General features: G+C 38.3%; 1 protein-coding gene across 3 annotated transcripts in view; it reads left to right on the top strand.

Moving 5' to 3' along the window:
- lpin1a (lipin 1a) overlaps positions 1–17,605 on the top strand; it is a 29,616-nt gene extending 12,011 nt beyond the window's left edge. For 2 of the 3 annotated variants that reach the window (XM_044345951.1, XM_044345967.1), the window contains exons 4-23: positions 4,704–4,800; positions 4,888–5,110; positions 6,302–6,370; positions 6,619–6,711; positions 6,935–7,049; positions 7,471–7,708; positions 8,356–8,508; positions 8,593–8,686; positions 9,094–9,293; positions 9,483–9,576; positions 9,975–10,044; positions 11,247–11,339; positions 11,417–11,481; positions 11,594–11,732; positions 12,298–12,446; positions 12,695–12,781; positions 12,974–13,126; positions 13,438–13,552; positions 13,838–13,941; positions 14,062–17,605. In XM_044345951.1, coding sequence (XP_044201886.1) covers positions 4,704–4,800; positions 4,888–5,110; positions 6,302–6,370; positions 6,619–6,711; positions 6,935–7,049; positions 7,471–7,708; positions 8,356–8,508; positions 8,593–8,686; positions 9,094–9,293; positions 9,483–9,576; positions 9,975–10,044; positions 11,247–11,339; positions 11,417–11,481; positions 11,594–11,732; positions 12,298–12,446; positions 12,695–12,781; positions 12,974–13,126; positions 13,438–13,552; positions 13,838–13,941; positions 14,062–14,224 — 2,514 coding nt within the window. In that variant the 3' untranslated portion in view covers positions 14,225–17,605. The remainder of the gene's footprint in view (positions 1–4,703; positions 4,801–4,887; positions 5,111–6,301; positions 6,371–6,618; positions 6,712–6,934; positions 7,050–7,470; positions 7,709–8,355; positions 8,509–8,592; positions 8,687–9,093; positions 9,294–9,482; positions 9,577–9,974; positions 10,045–11,246; positions 11,340–11,416; positions 11,482–11,593; positions 11,733–12,297; positions 12,447–12,694; positions 12,782–12,973; positions 13,127–13,437; positions 13,553–13,837; positions 13,942–14,061) is intronic. The other variant, XM_044345960.1, reaches the window with a different exon arrangement.
- The last annotated feature ends 1,513 nt before the right edge of the window (positions 17,606–19,118 follow it).

Below are 19,118 nucleotides of genomic sequence, written 5' to 3'. Positions count from 1 at the left end.
CAATCCAAAACACTTCATTAGACTAATACATCAAAATTCTTAAATACCCCAAAACATTGGCAGCCAGAAGAGAGAGCACCCAGCAGATAGACCAGTGTTTGCAATTTTAGGTCTAATTGTGGATGATTCCAAGCAGAGGGTGCCACTTACATAAAAGCTCTTTTATCCACTTCACTGCTGACTTTGGGAACTGTTAGTAAAAATGAGTCCTGGGATCAAAGCATAGCTGTTCATACGTCTCTGTTGAATCAATTCACATAAAGTGAAATACTTTTACATTTGAAATGTGTGTGGAAATGAGAAACTATTATAATCTTCAGTCTTTTCTTTCAAACCAACAATAGCACCCCAGCTACTCAATGCAATGCAAAGATACTGATGAGATAAACAGCAGATTAGCATTATGCTATAAGGTGCAAGGTTACAGTGTATTCTACTCCATATGTGTGCTCCCATGTATGTAATAGGCCAATGCAATGTGATACTGGATGACATTAAAGTGCACTAACTTAGTGATGCCATTGGAGGTGTGAAAAGCCCATTAGTAAACCAGAGAAATAAACTTTTACCTGTAAAAACCCTGCAGTGCTAATCCTGGAGTAGAAGACCTATTTCAATAAATAACAATAAAACAGAGTTTACAAAGTGTATGGATAGAAGAGAACAGAAAAACTCAGAAAGAATAAAAACAAAGAAACAGAAAATTACAATCACAAAACAGTGAATAAGGTAACATAAGGTAAGATGAACAAATGATATCTATCAAGCAATCAGAAATAGCAAAACAATCTGCTGATCTGAGACTGTACAAAAGCAGAGAAAGACTGGCACATCAGCTGAAATTTAAGCTGGACAACAAACAGGAACAAGAGCTTCTGTCCTCTCGTGGCATCCTGTCGGCCTGCACGAGTTCAGTTTCCTGGAAATAAACCAACTGGACGGGCAGAAGACATACACAGATATAAACCAGTCACACAGGCACACACACACAAGCAGTGGACAGTTTATGACATTTTCACAGGTGCTTGTCAGATAACTGAGCCATATTTTGTTTTATGTTGTGACCATATGCATTGCCAGAAATAGCTTAGTAAAAGTTATTATTGGCTATGTTTTCTAATGCAAACCAACTCTTCTCGTCTCTTGTTTTACTCATGTGCATGTGACCTGCAGTGCTGGTGTCATCATGTCAGAATAACAGTACTGGAGTCCAGGGTTCAATCCTCAATAGGGGCTGTGCAAACTAAAAATGTATGCACTTACAGCACCATAAAAGCATCCCCCATGTGAGTTACTGTATGTACTATGACGTATGAAGCCAGCAGACTGCAGAGCAGAAAGGAGAGTGCAGTGTAAAGCTGTTATAAATCATCAGAGAGCTTCATACTGGAGTCCCATGACCATGTGACAACATTGAGAATGTAAATAGGGCGCTGATTTTGTCTGAGCAGATAGGATTGAGAACAACTACATGGCAAACATCCAATCCATGTCATAGCCTCTGGCCACACCATAGCTCCTGTCTGCTGAACTGTTATCTGTCAAACTTTAATTATATGGAATTTAAGTAACTGTTCAACACAATATTGAAGTTCTAGCTTAATACAGTAGATTTTCATAGCCCTACTAGATCTTGTTACATAGAAATAGTTGCTGCACAAATGCACATATTGCAGAAATGACTGACACAGGAACATTTCCTTTTGTTTTTCCAACTGATTCTGTAAAATGATAGGCAAGTATTCATAGAAACTGGAGGAGTGGGGTTGAGAGGTGAGAGAGAGAGAGAGAGAGAAGGAAACCTTCCTCTGAAGGAAAGAAGGATGAGTGGTAAGTTTGATAACGGCTGGCTGTGTTTCTCAGTCAGGAATTAAGAGGAAAATGTCATAATCGGAAAGGATCTAATTCCTAATCTGAGGGATTACATTGGTCTAATTCTCCAACAGTCAGTCAATCAATTGGCACAATTGGTGCTCTTTAGAATCAGTCCTGCAAGAATATTACAATGCTTCAGTCCTGAATGATTGGAAAATAAAAGGCTTTTTCAAATTCAAACAAACACTTAATTGTTATTTGCAAACTCTGCATGATCATGTCTGTTAAACAGTTTGGGCCGTGTGCCAAATCCTCCTCTTAACATAACTCTCCTTCTGCAGAGTGGAAAACCACCAGAGGGCTATTTATAGCTCTGCCAAATTCACCTTCTCTATTAATCGGTTGCACACAGACTCAGAAAGTGGCTGACACTGATCTGTGTACTGTCCAAACTGACTGGAAGACAGATGAGACGATCAGACAGAAAAACATACAGATAGTGAAAGAGACGAATATGACACAAAGTTACTGGCTAACAGAAATGCAGATAGGCAGGCAACACATAATGTAGACTGACAAAAGACTGAAAATGTATGCATTGTTTCAATTTCAAATTCTTTATCTTCCAAGTATTTCTGTTCTATTGTTTTATAGCAGTTTTAACGTATGGTCTTACCCATCTGAATTTAAAATGATCAACAACAGTGTGCCTCCTTTCCTCTACCCAACCCCCTCTTACTCTCTCCCTCTCTGCTCCTCAGGGTGTAAAGTTATTTACACAAATCTGAAGATTTGTCGGGGCTTGTGTGTTGGCACAAAGATCGTGCATGTGAAACATTAACCAAATGTTCCATCCAGACATTAATCTGCAGACTAGAACATCTGGAACTTCTGAATACCTTAGTCAAAAAAAAATATGCACAGTTGTTTTCATGTTTATCTCATCAATGTATCATCAACTTTCCTTTCACTGCGACCAATCTGGGAGATTTAGAATGCAGTGTGAAATGTTTCACAATCATTTCAGTCGTTATACCATGCTGTCAAGTTTTTGGAGTATATAGGCCTAAACAAATCCTGTATTGCTGGTCTGCTGTGTGGGTGATTTGTTTCAAACGAACGATAGTCCATGTGAAAACAGAATTCCCATATGTCACATATAGATCCAGTTTTGTGCAGGGAATGTCATTTTTTCTAAAGCAGATCACTTCTAGCTTTGAGAGATACAGTTGTTTTTACAGATATACAATGAGACATCCAAAATATTTTAAATTAGTGTATTAAGTGTTTTTTAGCTGGATTTTCCCAGTAAGGCTAGAGCCCTTAATAGATGAGCTCTGACCTGGCATCTAGCACATCCTGAGTACTGCCCCTGTTTCTCTCCCATCACAATCAATCGGGCTGTGTTGGACTGTGTTATGACATGTGCACTGGAAGGCATGCGTCAATCTGCACTGTTTGGATAATCTCTTTATCAGACTGGCTCTCTCTCTCTGTCCTTCCCAGTGTGTCTCTCTGTATCTCTTTCTGGCATAGTCACCGATGAGACTCTGATGAGCAAATCTGTGTGATTTTGTTAATCTGAGCTCAAACCCAAATTCCCACCAGATTATGTACATCTCTGCGTCATCAATCAGTAATATCCTGTTATACTCTGCAGTGGTCTGTTTTTGAGGTAGAACATATATTGTGCATATCATGTTTTTGGAAACATTAGCAGCATGTCCATAGAGATGGCAGTATCTGTTGGTTGGTTGGTCAACCATCTCATCCATGTAATATCTCAACAGCTATTGGATGGATAGTCATGGCCTTTGGTACAGATATTGTCCAGAGGATGAATCTTATTGACTTTGGTGATCCCATGACTTTCGATCTAACGGTAACAATAGGTCAAGGATTTCAGTTATCCAATGAAATGTATCAATAGATTTCAGATGAATATTTTGATTTATGACCAAATAGATGGAACACTATCAAAATCAATTGGATCAATCCAAATTTATATAGCACAGTTCATACAGTGGAAGTAATTCAAAGTGCTTCACATAAAAACATAAAAATAAAACAAAACAATACAGAATTCATTAATAATAAAAACAAAGCTAAAACCTGATTATTAAATTAAAAAACAATTACAAAGCTGAAAAACAGATGCATTTATTAAAAGCTTAGTTTAAAAAGTCTTTAAAAGTCTTTACCTGGTTTTAAAGGACACTACCAAGGTTGCCTGTTTGATGTCTGCTGGTTGGCTGCTGCATAGTTTAGGGGTATAGATTGAAAAAGCTGCATCTCCAATATTTATAGGTAGTATAAGTGTGAAGAGCAGAGCAGCTGGGTATTTAAGGACCGAAGGGCTTGTGCAGGAATACGTGGATTTAAAAGTTTGGTTAAACAGGATGGGCCTAGGCCATTTAAGACTTTGTAAACCAATAAAAGGATCTTAAAATGAGTTCTAAAAGTTACAGGGAGCCAATGTTTCTGAGCATTGTAAGTGTGAGCATGTTACCATGCTAACGATAGCATTTAGCTCAAAACACTAACTACTGTAGAGCCTCACTGAGCTGCCAAGCATGGCTGTGGACTCTTGTTTTTTATGTGAGCACACAAGAATTTTATGACTACAACTTTACAAAGACTTAGTCTTGATGACTTGATGACCTCACATCACCCTCACATTGTTTTTCCCACATGATTGATGATTCCATTCTGTGTCCAGAATTAAGATGGATTTCTTCTATTTTCTTGTCAGAAATCAAAATGAAATCAGTTATTTTACATCAAACACTGTTTTGATCAATTTTAGTTTGAGTAATATGATTTATGATGGCATCATCAAGTCTTTTGAACATAACCTCATAAGGTCATACCACTCCTTCTTCTGACAGGAAGTGGTTCCATCCTACCTGGCGACATCACCCATCATGTCCACAGGGGAGGAGTTAATGGAGTCCCAGCTGGGCAGGGGCAGCTCTCGTCATCATGGTAGGCCCTGTTGAAAAAAAACATTTTTGTGTGAAAAAGTGTGCATTCTTTTTCAACTGTCTACATGCTACTCTCTTTATCATGTAGACACCATGCCCTGCGGCTCACTTCCTGTTCAGAGCCTTGGGCCGCAGCAAAGTGATGGAGGGCTGACCAAGAAGAGGAGGAAGAGGAGGAGGAAAGCACGGCCAGAGGGAGGCGGAGGAGGAGGAGGGAGGAGAGAGGAGAGCGGGGAGGAGTTCTCTGAGGATGAGGACATGTTTACCATTGACTTGAGCTCGGATGAGGAGAGAGAGGGGGACGTTGGCAGGTGTGTGAGTGTGTAGATAAGAATTGCGTGTGTTTCAGTTTGAACAGTTTAGGCTATCAGAAATGACAGAAAAAGCAAAAATTCCTGTATTTCTTGACTTTTGCTTTCAGCCGTTGTTACAGAAGAGACCTTCTCTGCATGTCATTTTTATGTGTGTTATAGATGGCTAGATGGATGGGGAGGGAGTGAGGGAGAGAGACAGAGACAGAGAGATTATTAAATGTCAGTCTGTCTGTTCCACTACTGTGGTAAACAACCTTCATCAGCAGTCACAATGTTGTGTGTGAGGCAGATAATCTACTGCCAATAACTCCTCCAATTGTGTTAAGAGGAGAGACTGTGTGTTTATGTTTTTCACGAGTTAATGAGTGTGTAAGTGGTTGTTCCAGCTGTTTAAAAAGGACACCATGTGAATAAGTGGAATATAAAAAATCCCTTCAAAGTGAGGACATTCTGTTGATCCTCAAATTGGAAAATGTCCATTTTTAGGATTTGTTTTGTAACTAGAATTAAGAGGTAAGTGTTAGACTTGTGTCATATCCCTATCAGTGTCCTTTGAACCAATTTTGTCCTACATGTACATGTAACAGGTTTTCAGTAAAAGCATTTCAACTGATCAAATTGAATGCTTTAAACAGAATTAGTGCGTGAGTCTGCAGGTGTATGCATGTTTTTGTGTTTATGTGTGTGAAGCCCTTTGAAAACCGGCTCTGTTTCTTGGACACGTTCCAGGGACTTGTCCTGTTCCCACAGCGTACTCTGTCTCGTTGAAATAATGGCTCACAGTGCTGTCCTTACTGCAGGGGATCCAGGCTTTTTTAGAAAGTCTACCACATGGTGGGATGGGAAAATTCCTGAAACCCTTAAAGACATGAGAGAATGTTTGTCTGCTTCATGTCATGCTTTGTACTGTACTTAATGAGCAAATCTTTAAATCTTTTAGGTTATTTAGTGACGTGTGGTTACAGTCAGGCAGGCTGTAAAATTCTCATAATAGATTGTATAGTAATATACAGCCACAGTTTTTTATAATTCAAAGTAAAGATAAACAGACACTTACTCTTTTCTTACTGTATTTGGGTGTGCAGAGACACCGTATCTGTGTATTTATACAGTATGGTGTGTGCACAGATTGTGAAATAATGTGTGTGTATATGACTGACATCTCCACACATGTGTGTTTGTGATCAGACCTGTGTATGGTGATCAGGGGTCTACAGCCAACACACACCCTAGCACTGATTGGACCCGTTCACAGAGGTATTGTTTGGCCACAAAACACACACACATACACACACACACACACACACACACACACACACAAAATTAATGATAAACTAATCCCTGTCTTATTTTACTGTCTGTCTCTATTCAGTTCTTTATTATTCTGTTCATATTGTGCTAAGCACTTCAAAAAATATTTTCTCAAAATGAGTAGATAATAATCACGATTCTCTGTCTCCCTGTTCTGTTTTTCTGTCTTCCTGTCTCTTGTAATCTTCCTGCAGTAATGTGATTAAGGATACTCTCTCCATCCTTCCGTCCTGTGGTCTGTCCATCTCTTGTCCTCAGCAGACCTCTCACTTCTCTTCCCCTGTTAGGTATCAACTTCAATTTTACTCTGAATGCTGGAAGAAATAATGCACTAATGAAGGAAAAGCACAAAGTTTGCAGCAAAGAAATACAATTAATTGAAAACTCAATAAGGGATATTATCCTGATATTTTTATTTGGATTGATTTCATTCTAGAATTTTAAAGTTTAATGTTAAAGATACTTAATTTGGAGTACAATCTGATTTAAATAAGTGTGTCACTTTCCCAGCAGCCCTGACGATTCACGGTCATCAACGCCGAAGAGTGATTCTGAGCTAGCCAATCAGAGTAAAGACAACCCTGAGATGCTGTGGACATGGGGTGAACTGCCACAGGCTGCCCAGGTATTTACACACACACACACACACACACACACACACACACACACACACACACACACACACACACACACACACACACACACACACACACACACTGCAGAAAATACCTCAGAACTTGCTTTCATATTTTATTCACAATTAGTATTGTAAATATTTCATTGTACTTTTAAGTTGCCTGCAAATGTTACATTTGATGTTGTCATATGTTATATACATACAGCACATGACACTATCTAAACATGAAAAAATAATGTCTTCAAGTTAACAAAAGACAGAAAATACAAATGTTGAGAATGAGGGAGTGAAGGAAGAAAATTGTGAGGGAAGGAGAGAAAGATTTAACATAGACAAAGATGAATATAGAAATAAGTGAAAACAAAGGAAATCATGTGTGAAAAGGTTGATCTCTCTGTCTTTCTTGTAGCCATCTTTCCTGACCTCCCACCAGAAGCAGGACCCTCCCCCAACAGTCTCCATCCCAGTGTCTTCCAGCACTCACTTCAGAGCCATCAATGATGCTGGACCCCCCTCCCTCACTCTCTACACATCCCAGCCAGAGGAGACTGCTGCTCACAGCGGGGGCAAGGGCGCTGAAGAGAGCCAAATTGGAGCCAGTGTTGGTCTAACTACTGATACTAGTGACAGGGCTGGAGGAGAGCAAGGTAATTTTTTTGGGGAGGTTATTGTGAATGGTTGGTATGGGTCATATTCTTCTATTGTGAGTCTAGACTGCATATCTGACATCCAAGAATATAAAATGTGTTTTTGAGCAGAGACATCTCCTCTGAAAGGGGTTATAGCACAAAAAACATCTTGCTGTCTCACATAAATTCCCGTCTTGGCCCTCTGCAAATCCTGAACAAAAGTGCACACCTCTGTGGAAAATCTTCAGCTACAAAGATTTATTGAGCTAAATGTCATATTTGTTAAAACATTAAAAAAGGTTAAGCAATGCTGTCCAGCATGAATGTCGTTTCTATAGAAGTGACTGCTGTTGAAAAATAACAACAAAACATGGGAGTCATTCTAGGAAAGTGCCCTCTGAGTCACAGATGGAGTTGTTGGCAGGTTGTAAACAGCTCAGGTGACGTCAACACTGCCCTGTCAGCCTTGCAGAGCTTATGAGTTCTTATGAGAGTCATGATGCAGATGTGACATGTTAACTTCTTTTTAAAGGATGGACCTTAAATCCACAGGACAGCCAGTTTTGAGTAGTACATTCTCTGATTGCTGAATTGCAGAATCATGGTGAGATACCCTAAAGTTGATGACCCTTGATTATCTGTTTTTTTATTTGCTTTTTCCATAGGGAGAGAGGTAGAAAGTGTTGGGGCATCATGTGCAGAGATGGAGGGTTTAACAGGCTGCTCAGTGTCTCTCAGGATTCTCTCTGATCCTTTGGACGAAGGCGGTAATCGAGGAAGTCCCATTAGAAGAACTGATTCACCATCTAAGAGGAAAGGTATGAGCACTCTATCTCAATTAGGTGTCCATATGCCTCAATTTAATCTTTTATACCTCCTACTAATTATGTGTCTCTTACTAGAAAAGAGAAGCCAACACCTGGGTGCTGATGGTATATACCTGGATGACATTACAGAGCTGGAGCCTGAAGTAGCTGCTCTCTACTTCCCTAAAAGGTACAGTGACAAACACATACAGCAACACTCTTTTGCATACTCCAAACTAAATTGGTCTAATTCACCCTCTGGTTCTCAATAAAATTGATAAGACGTTTATTTGTGCCCTGTTTTCCAGAAGTAATCATTTACCTCTGACATTTTTTGATTTATTTGGGGATTTATGGTTATAACTAACCATCACTGCCTTATTTTACCAACAGATACCAACAGTAATTCATTATTACAGTTAAAAAATACAATGGTGGCCATAGTCTGGTAATGCAAACATTAACATTGCCTCTTGGCCAATTAAGCTACTATTCTTTAGGTACTTTGGGGTAACAGAGTTAATGATTGGACAGTTTTTTGAGAGATTTTATTGGTTGTTTATTTATTTGAAAGTGCATGTTTCTCTCTCTCCTCAGTGATGGAGGCAGTAGCTCAATTAAGGGGGACTCAGAGATGATGATGATGGGTGTGCGGAGCGCCAATCAGTCCCCACAGTCAGTGGGCAGCAGTGGGATGGACAGTGGTGTGGACAGTTTGTCCGACCAAATGGGGGACCTGCCTCATGTCGCCATCTCTTTGTGTGGAGGGCTAACTGACAACAGGGGGATCACAAGAGGTAGGATAAGGAATGTGTCAGAGTGGCAAAATGCATTAGAGTGCCCTTAAACTTTAACTGTATAAACAAACATGTCTAATTTCTTCTGTTCTACATTAAAAAAATTACCTCAAAAGAATATTTTTCTTAAACCATTCATCTGTAAGCTTTTTGCCTCTGTATTCACTGTGTGTGTGTTTTATGCTACAGAGCAGTTCCAGGAGAGAGCAGTTTCCTACCAGCAGTTCTCTGAAAACCCTTCTCTCATCGATGATCCAAACCTGGTGGTCAAGATAGGAAACAAGTATGTACTGCTTTATTCAATACCATAGTATGTCATATATTTCCACTGAGTGTAGAAAGTATGACAATCATCTGCTTTTTGTTTTGTTTTGTTTTTGTTTTTTTTATATCTGAACAGCACTGTAATACACATACATACTTTGTTTTTGTTTTCTTTTAAACAAAATACATGTAAAAGGCAACTTTACATCTCATGATGTAATATGTTTTAAAGTTTAGTACTGTTGATCTTGACTAAATCACTACTATTGGGATGACACCATGCAAACCGAGCCTCATAATATCAGCAGTACAGCAGTTGTAATTCCTCCCTTATAATAAAAGTATGTCAGCTGTGTTTTGCAGATAGACGTCTGAGGTGTACAAAGCACTGATAGTGCTCTCTGTCATCTGTTGTAGGTACTACAACTGGAACACAGCAGCTCCAGTCATGTTGGCCATGCAGGTGTACCAGAAACCCTTACCACAGGTAAGACCACCACAGTGATACACAAATATATACTCTGCTTTCTTGAAGGTATGTTTTATGTTATTAATGTTGTATAATTTATTTCTTTTTATTGCGCAATTAAAATGAAGAACGTGGAGCTACAACACACTTGTCCTTCAGAGTAATGATATGTAGCACAGAATGAGTGGCTCAAAAACAAATAACTATATTATGTTGTTGAGTTATTTTATTTGATTGTACTATTATAATATTTTGTCGGGTGGTTGTTTGGTGAATTTTAGTGTTTTTCAACCTCGTGCATCACTTCCCCCTGTGCACCCCCAGCATTTTGCAATTAATCTCCATAATCTAATGTTTCACTCTGGTTTATCATTTACAAACACCCTCTCAATGCTTTATGACAGTTCAACAAAATGCTACCAGATGATGTGTGTTCACATTTGTTTCTGGCTCCTATAATAAATATTTCCAAACAAAGTGACATCAACTTCAGTTATTGCATTATATAGTCATTTATATTACATTGACCAAGGTGAAAAAAAAAGCATTGTTGGATACTCTGATGTGTCGGCAATTGAAACTGGCTTTTTATGACAACACATGTGGAAGCACAAATCCAAGCTGCCAGTTTTATACCACAGTGAAATATTGCTTTACGTAAATCTAACTGTTCTCCTAACACTTTAATAACGTCATGTCTTTATCCCCCTCCTTACTTTTCCCCTCTTATTTAAATATTTTCTTTCTCCCACCATCCATATGATGTTTCTCTGTGCTAAGTGTTGGTGTTTGAGTTATGTTTTTTCTGCTTTCGGCCTCTTCTCATACTGCCTCCCTGGTCTGTTTGGCTCCAGTGCTTCCCGGCCTGTAGGATGTTTTCTTGCTTTGCTTGGGTGTTGGTCATCAGTGCATGTCTTTGTCTGTCTGTATGTTGTGTCCTCCTGCATTTTTCTCTCTGCCATCCAATCACATTCTTCAGAGGTTACTCTACCTTTCAGGTTTTACATTGCATTCTTTGCTCTTTGTTCGCATGCCATTGTGCTTTTACCTGTAACTGCCTTTATTTTTGTCAGGACTTCAGTGTGGTTTGAATTTTTTTTTTTTTTGTGCTTTCTGGTTATTTGTTCATAAATTTATCTGTTTTATGCTTTGGAGTTTTCAGTCAGTTTTGAGTTACATTTTCAGTCAGTTTTGAGTTGTATATGCATGATTGTCTCCAGGCCTCAGTGGAGAACATCATGAAGGAGAAGATGCCAAAGAAAGGAGGACGCTGGTGGTTCTCATGGAGAAGCAGGAACAGCGACTCTAAATCAGTAAGTGCATAGATACACACATCAACAAGCTTCAGTCAATTAAGACAATTGTGACATCTGACCTTTGTGTGCTTCAGGAATCAGTGACAGAGGCAGGAGAAGACCAAGGAGAGACCTCACTCACTATGGCCTCAGTGAACAGGTGACTTCAGACAGATAATTGTTTTTTTTGTTTTCTCTCACACAGCCTCCAACTCTCATCAGTTTTCAGAGTTTTATCACATTCATGAAATTGGTGGTCTTTGATTCTTCAGGATGAAGGATGAGTCATCTTCTAGTGATGAGGACCACAGATTGTCCAATCAGGTGTCAGGATCCTGCCAGTCAGAGTCGCTCATGAGTTCTGCCAGCGTTTATTATAAGAAGACTCTTCGTCTCACATCAGAGCAACTGGTATTTATTGAATTTTATGGGGATAATTCCTACAGATAGAACAAATGCGTTTGTTTTGGTAGCTTTGAGGCTCTGTAGTGACCAGTTACATATTGCACACATGATAATGAAAGAATGTGGGCAAAGCTGTATCTCTGCTTACATAACAAACATGGCTACATGGTCTGGAAACAGTCTCAGGTTATTATGCAGTTATTAGTCTCAGGTTATTAATCTCTAATAGGCAAAGGTGCATTCAAGAGCTTTAAATGGTCACCAAGAATTGAAACATGTGACTTTATAGATTCAGTTTTTCAATACTGCAAAAACAAACCTTGAAATAAAAGATAGCTGTCAACATTTACTGTGTTTTTAAAGGTAGGATGTTATTTACACATTTACCAGTGCACCAGGACATTGTATGAAACAAGAAATTACTTTTTCATCGGGATTTGCACATTTAGCAATTTTTAGAGTCATGTGTAATGTTGCATGCTGTTACACATGAAAGCAGTTTTATTTCAAGGAAATATTTTAAAATAACATTCCTTCCACTGTGTGTGTGTGTGTGTGTGTGTGTTTACAGGCTAGCCTGCAACTGAAGGAGGGTCCTAATGATGTGGTGTTCAGCGTGACAACACAGTATCAGGGCACCTGTCGTTGCCATGGCACAATCTATCTTTGGAGCTGGGATGACAAGATAGTTATCTCAGATATAGATGGAACCATCACCAGGTAAGAGACAGAAAGTTAGTGTTGATATCTCTGAGATGAATCAGTATATCAATAGTGTAATCACCTGCAACACAAACCAGCCAGTGCAGTTTTAGCTTTTCACCAGTAGATGTCAGGCTTCACACAGATTTCTTTTGACTCGATTACATATGTTGAATACAGTATGTTGGAAATCGATCATCGTGTGTGAAATTAGCTCTTAAATACATCTTCATTGATGGTGTGGTGTTGTCTCTTTTGTGTTGTAGATCAGACACCCTGGGTCACATCCTCCCCACACTGGGGAAAGACTGGACCCACCAGGATATTGCACGACTCTACCACAAAGTCAACCAGTGAGTGCTACCTCAAGCAGTGTAAAGAGAACAGCCCTAAAGCTACGGAACTCTGACACTGTCACAATTATTCATTTAGTTAATTCTTTATTTCACTTTAACTGAAATATATTGGAGATGTTCTTTATTTATCTTTCTTTCTCCCAAATGGCTGGTGCACAACTAAGTGCAAGCTCTCTTTCTCTGTCACAGGAATGGATATAAATTCATGTACTGCTCTGCAAGGGCCATTGGCATGGCTGATATGACACGAGGCTACCTGCACTGGGTCAATGAGAGGGGAACCATGCTACCAATGGGTCCAGTACTGCTCAGCCCCAGCAGTCTTTTTTCTGCCTTGCACAGGTCAGACACACATCACATGTACAGAAATGCCACATCAGAATTCATATAGCCCTGAAGCCATAAAACAAAACAGAAAAATAGTAGCATTTTTCAAAAGATATAAAATATTGCAACTCCAGATTAGTTATTTTAATGTTTTAATTTCACTTTAAATATCACATGACTGCCTAGGGGTAGAAAAAAAGTGCATTGCTAAGCTCCACCCTTTCAAAGCCCAGCTGAATAGACAGATATATAGTGCATAAAAGCTAAAGAAAAATCATGATGAAAGTTGGAAGTTTAAAATGTGTTTGACATTATGTGTTTTGTAGGGAGGTGATTGAGAAGAAACCAGAGAAGTTTAAGATCGAGTGTCTTTCAGACATCAAGCACCTTTTCTACCCAAACACTGAACCTTTCTATGCTGCTTTTGGCAACAGAGCTACGGTGAGACTACTGCACACACACACACACACACACACACACACACACACATAGATTTTAAACTTTATTATAAAAGTGAATATAAGGACTGTATTAAAATCATTTTGGCTCTTAATAACAGTCTTGTGACATTTATAAAATGCTAATATGATGATAATGATGATTATGTATTGCATGAAATCAATTTTACTTGTTCATATTTTCATCATCTGTTCTTGTTAATGGCAATGCTAACTGGTTTTGTGTGTGTGTGTGTGTGTGTGTGTGTGTGTGTGTGTGTGATTCCAGGATGTGTATTCCTATAAGGAGGTGGGTGTTCCTCTGAACAGGATCTTCACTGTTAATCCAAAAGGGGAGCTGATACAGGAACATGCCAAAACCAACATTTCCTCGTAAGCTATACGCTCTGTTTCTCTTGATTCACATTCATGTAATCTGACTCTGGACACATGTGTACACAGTTGTTTGAATTCTTGGTTTGGTGCAGTAAAAATTGTATATGTGTTTCTCAGCTATGGGCGTCTGTGCGAGATGGTGGACCATGTCTTCCCAGTCCTACTCCGAGATGACAGAGCAGACTTCCCCTGCTCTGCCACCTTTAGCCAATGCAACTACTGGAGCAAACAACTTCCTGATGGCACCAGCCTGGAAGAAGAAGACCCACAGACAAGTTGAGAAAACCCCACTAAATCCAGCTTGTCTCCACATCACAGTCAGACACCACACTGTGGTCAGTGGTTTTGTGATTCATCGTGAATCCAGCATAGGAGTGAAGATATTGTATTTAATCAATTAATTTCAGAATGAAAAGCTCATCCAGGAACTGTGTGGGGAAACAGCTACGACACTATACATGATACATGCTCTGTGGCTCCTTAAAAGCTCAAAGACTTCAAATAAGTAACTACGACTTCTGATCCAAAGTGGATGAATGTGTTTAAAGTATCCCACATACCCAAATCACTGTGTCATCATTGAACAGCAAGAACACACTATAATTCTTCAAGGTAGGAAGCCATATTTAATTTACTGGGGTGTTTAAGAGAGTAAAAAACAAATTGAGAGACAATGACAGGGTACTTCAAACCTAGGGGTTTGTCATAAACAAGACTGTTGTGTCAGAAAAAAGAAAACAAAAACAATCCTTTCATTTCAACAGCTACTTGGGGAGTGAGTTTAATTGATTGCACTGCCTAAAGAGGGGTCAACACAGATTCAGAGACTCATAAATCACACATTTGCAAGTGTACTGACTCACAGACACACAAGTAAAATTTGCAAAGGCATTTCATATACAATGAGTAGCCCTGCAGAACATAATGTGAATGAAATGTCCCTCACTGAATGTGATTTAGCTCAATGACCGGTAACCATTTGCTCCTTCATCCCACACCACTCTTCATTTACACTGGTGGATGGAAAAGCTGCCACACAGAACACATACTGTTTGCGAGAGGGTGAATATGATTTTTTTGGGGGGGAATGCACCAATATGGCTTATATGGGTTGGTATCAATATGACTTTATCCTTACTCATATCACCTGATACATTGTTTCAGATTGAATTTTGTACAAATTATACAACTATCTTCAAATACTATCTTCAGTTGCCTTAATCATTGAGAAAAATTCACTGAAAAGTAATGACTCATCTATGTAAATTACATAAATATGAAATCTGAAATCCTACTGTTCCACACAAGCGGCCCTTCCAGGTTGCCTACAGAACTAGCCTCCACAATTGATCATGAAAATATAAATTACATATACAATTAAGCTTTTCATCGCCCAAATCAGTCTATCGGTGTATCTCTCATTTTTTAAAATCTTATTTATTAAAGAAGTCTACCCTTCATATGCAAAATATTCACCATTTAGTAAGCAGAGACTCAGACATCTTGGTTTAAGTTTTACTAGATAGTGACAAAACCTAGAGTTTGTGAGGAGGGCTGTAATAATATTTTCTGACCTCAAGTACAGTAGATACATTACCTTACACCAGAAACACCACATTACATTACAGTAAAACCATCCAGAACATGCAAAAACAACACGGATAGTGTATCCAGTCACCTTCTGTGTCAAACTACTTTGCAGGTCAGCTAAATGTATGTGATCAATTGACTGTGCTACTGTGAAAGATGTGGCTCTGGCACATTTTCTAATTAGTGTTCAGTGACTGTAATCAAGATAAATGCAACGCAATGCAATTAACTTCAGTCTATCTTCCTTCTGTCTGTTTTTATATGTGCAAATACATTAACTCCAGTGATATGCTAGAATGTAGTATTTAAATCACTCACAGTGTATGTTACTCCAATGACTAATGCTCATCAATGCAATTATAAGCTCGAACAGGACTACGGTCATATATTTTCAGTTTTGTAATGTTGTTACTGCAAGGATCAGAATACTTTTCTGTACAGCACTAATCTATGCTATGTTCAGATGCTGTAAGGTTTTCTCTTCACAAGCATATCTTTTTTTTTGTTTTTTTGTTGTTGTTTGTATATATTATTTTCATTGGTTATCATATGTATATCTTTTATTAATCAAATAACATTTACTGCACTGAGATGGAAGCCTGTCTGTTAATTTGTACCTCATGTATAATTTTAAAAAATGGGGAAAACCACTGTAAATAATGAATAACTTTATTATTTTTGTGACCATATGAAGTGAACTTTTTAAAAGAAAAGCTAATCTGCTAATCTTTTGAGAACTAACATATTGACTAAAGTACTTTGTTGGTGGTGCTCATTCAAATGCACTTGAAAACAAATGTGACAGTTTCACATGTGACCACTAAAGCAATAGGTGAACATACAGTGTTTTATTTATGTGATGACAACTGTCAATCTAAAATAATTTAATTTCTTTTGGTGTCTTCACCAAAAGAAAGTTCAAATTACAGTAATTTTGAAAATACTGGTACTTTGGTTGCAGTATAAATGAGAGCATCGTCAAGCCACAAAAAACTTCCTCTTTTCATGTTAAACCAAATCAGTATATTTGAAAGCAGCTTAGACAACAGCTCCAAGAACAGTAAAAATGGTTGAATGGGAGGTAAAAAATTATTTGAGTAGTTTTGCCCTCTGACACACCTGAACAAACAGTAGTGTTATGGTATGTATGTATGGCCCTTTTAATAGGAACCAATTGATCCTCAAAACAATTCACTGTATTTTTGTTAGAATTGAACAATGATATTTGTACGTTAATATTAATGTGTCCTATATTGAAAAAAAATCAAAATCTCAGAATACTATTAACAAGCCTTTTGACTGATTGTGACTGAGTCTGTTATACTGTCATATACTGTATGTACATAGAATAGCAATATCTGATGCTGTACTGTAATTGACTTTGCCTAAAGGAGAGCTTATCAGGAATTAACATCTAATTTAATCTATAACTGTTGATGTCCATATGCCTTTCGGGAATTCAGTGTAATTTGTGTAGGAGGAAAAGAATAGGACGCATGCTGTTGTAATGTTAAAATGCATACTTACAGTACGTGGATGTAATGATCACTGTCTTGTCACCTTATCTTTGTAGGGAAGTACATTGCTTAAGAAAAAAGAATAGAATATATGGTGTCTGTATCTCATAATTATGAGAAAAATGTCCCATGATTATGAGATAAAACTGTTATCATGACAGTTTGAGGCTTTTATATCAGATGTCATTTAGTAATGCTGATGGTATTTCTATTAGTATGTCAATAGTATAAAGATCTACTAATTGTAAGATCTTATGTATGAGATATGGAAGTCAAAGATGACATAAGAGAGCAATGCACTTCTCAAATGTTTGGAGTAAATCATCTTTTTGATGATTATCACTTAATTCTTTCTGTGAAAGATGTATTAAAACTCTTGACTAGTTATCCAGTCTGTCTGTGTGTTGACATGGATGTTATGTAAAATGTTTTTAGCACTAAGCAGCAGCCTAACCAGCAGTGTGCAGTGCCAGCCATTATTAATGTAGTTTGAATTAAGCTGTACAATGAACACATTTGTCAATAAACTCAAGGGTTAATGCTACTATGTGTTACATGGCCAATCCTGTCTTTCCTCCTTGTTTACTTGTTTGTTTGCTTTCTTTTTTTCTTCATTTATGTGGCGATGTTTATACCAGACCAGACAAATATGAAGTTCATCCACCAACAGACCAACAGTGCAACTGTTTTAGCAAACACAAATCAACCAAAGCACAGTAATATACTTTGCTCAACAAGAACAATTGGAAATTTCTTTGTTGTATTAATTCATTAATTACTGTTCCAATGTCCTTCCTTGTTCAGGATGATGAGGATGGAAAGGAAACATTAATCTTTCTTGTCTTTTCTTGTTTCAGGCATCTAAAAATCTAGCAGCTGTTTCATGTTTAAAAACAAATCCTCGTAAAATGAAGCTAGACCCCTTTCCTTCTATCTTGGCTGTCCCCTCACCACCTTAACCTCTCTGCTCCCACACTCCCACACTTCTTTCCTCTTTGCCCTTTTTAATCTCAAGTCTATTTCATGGTTTTTGTGACTGATAGTTATCAGTTTCTCTCTCCTCTTTTTTCCTTTCCTTTTTTCTGCCCAGTTGGGCACAGCAACACAAAAGCACAGCTGGGTCACTGTAAAAACAGGAAATCGTGTACGTCTTTTGTTCCTTTCTTCTTTCCCTCAAACTATTTCATCACATTCCTTCTCTTGCTATTCCTCCAGTTCAGCCCTGTGACTTGTAACCCCAAGTGGGGCTACACACACACACACACACACACACACACACACACACACACACACACACACACACACACACACACACACACACACACACACACACACACACACACACACTCAGCTCATCCCTCATCCTCCCCTGTGTATATATGCTGGAGTGAAGGGAAGTTTGACTCTCTTTCAGGAGTCAAACTTTTTGAACTATTGAAGCAAAAATTGCTCGTTGTTGGTTCTTTTCTTGTCCATTCATTTGTTTCAGGATCCCATCCCACCACTTATCCTAATGACTCAAACTTACACAAATCCTACCACCACATACAGTGAAGTAATAATGAACACAAAAATAATCAACAGTTCTTATTGTAATGCCCATCCTACATAATGCAATGCTGGGTGCTATTAACAATAAGTAACTTTAGCACATTAGGTCATGGATAAAAGTAAAAGAAAAGAGACAACTTCTTCAATGCAACTTGATCCATGTTAATGATGGCCACAAAAAGGGCAACAGCACTCTGACAGTCTCCCTAATATGTCGAGATCATAGAATGACACATATTAAGCTCCTTTTTGACCAAAACTTCCATGTATTTTGGAACCAGAGGAACTAATCTCAAGAACAAAACTTGGAACTTAAAATCCCTGTTGTACAATCCTGTTTATGTTTCCACCATATCTGAGAAACCAGATAGATCAGGCAAATTAGACCCATGACAAATTAAAAAATGATTAAAACATGAGGAAACACCAACGCAGATTTGTCCCATTGTTCTTTGATTTATTGTTGCATGTTGTAATAACAAACAACAAGACTCCAGAAACCTCCACAAGAATAAA

This window comes from Thunnus albacares, chromosome 1, assembly GCF_914725855.1.
Source record: "Thunnus albacares chromosome 1, fThuAlb1.1, whole genome shotgun sequence".
Classification (NCBI taxonomy): Eukaryota; Metazoa; Chordata; class Actinopteri; order Scombriformes; family Scombridae; genus Thunnus; species Thunnus albacares.
Note: the sequence above shows the minus strand (reverse complement) of the source record. Positions and strands in the feature narration are given on the sequence as shown.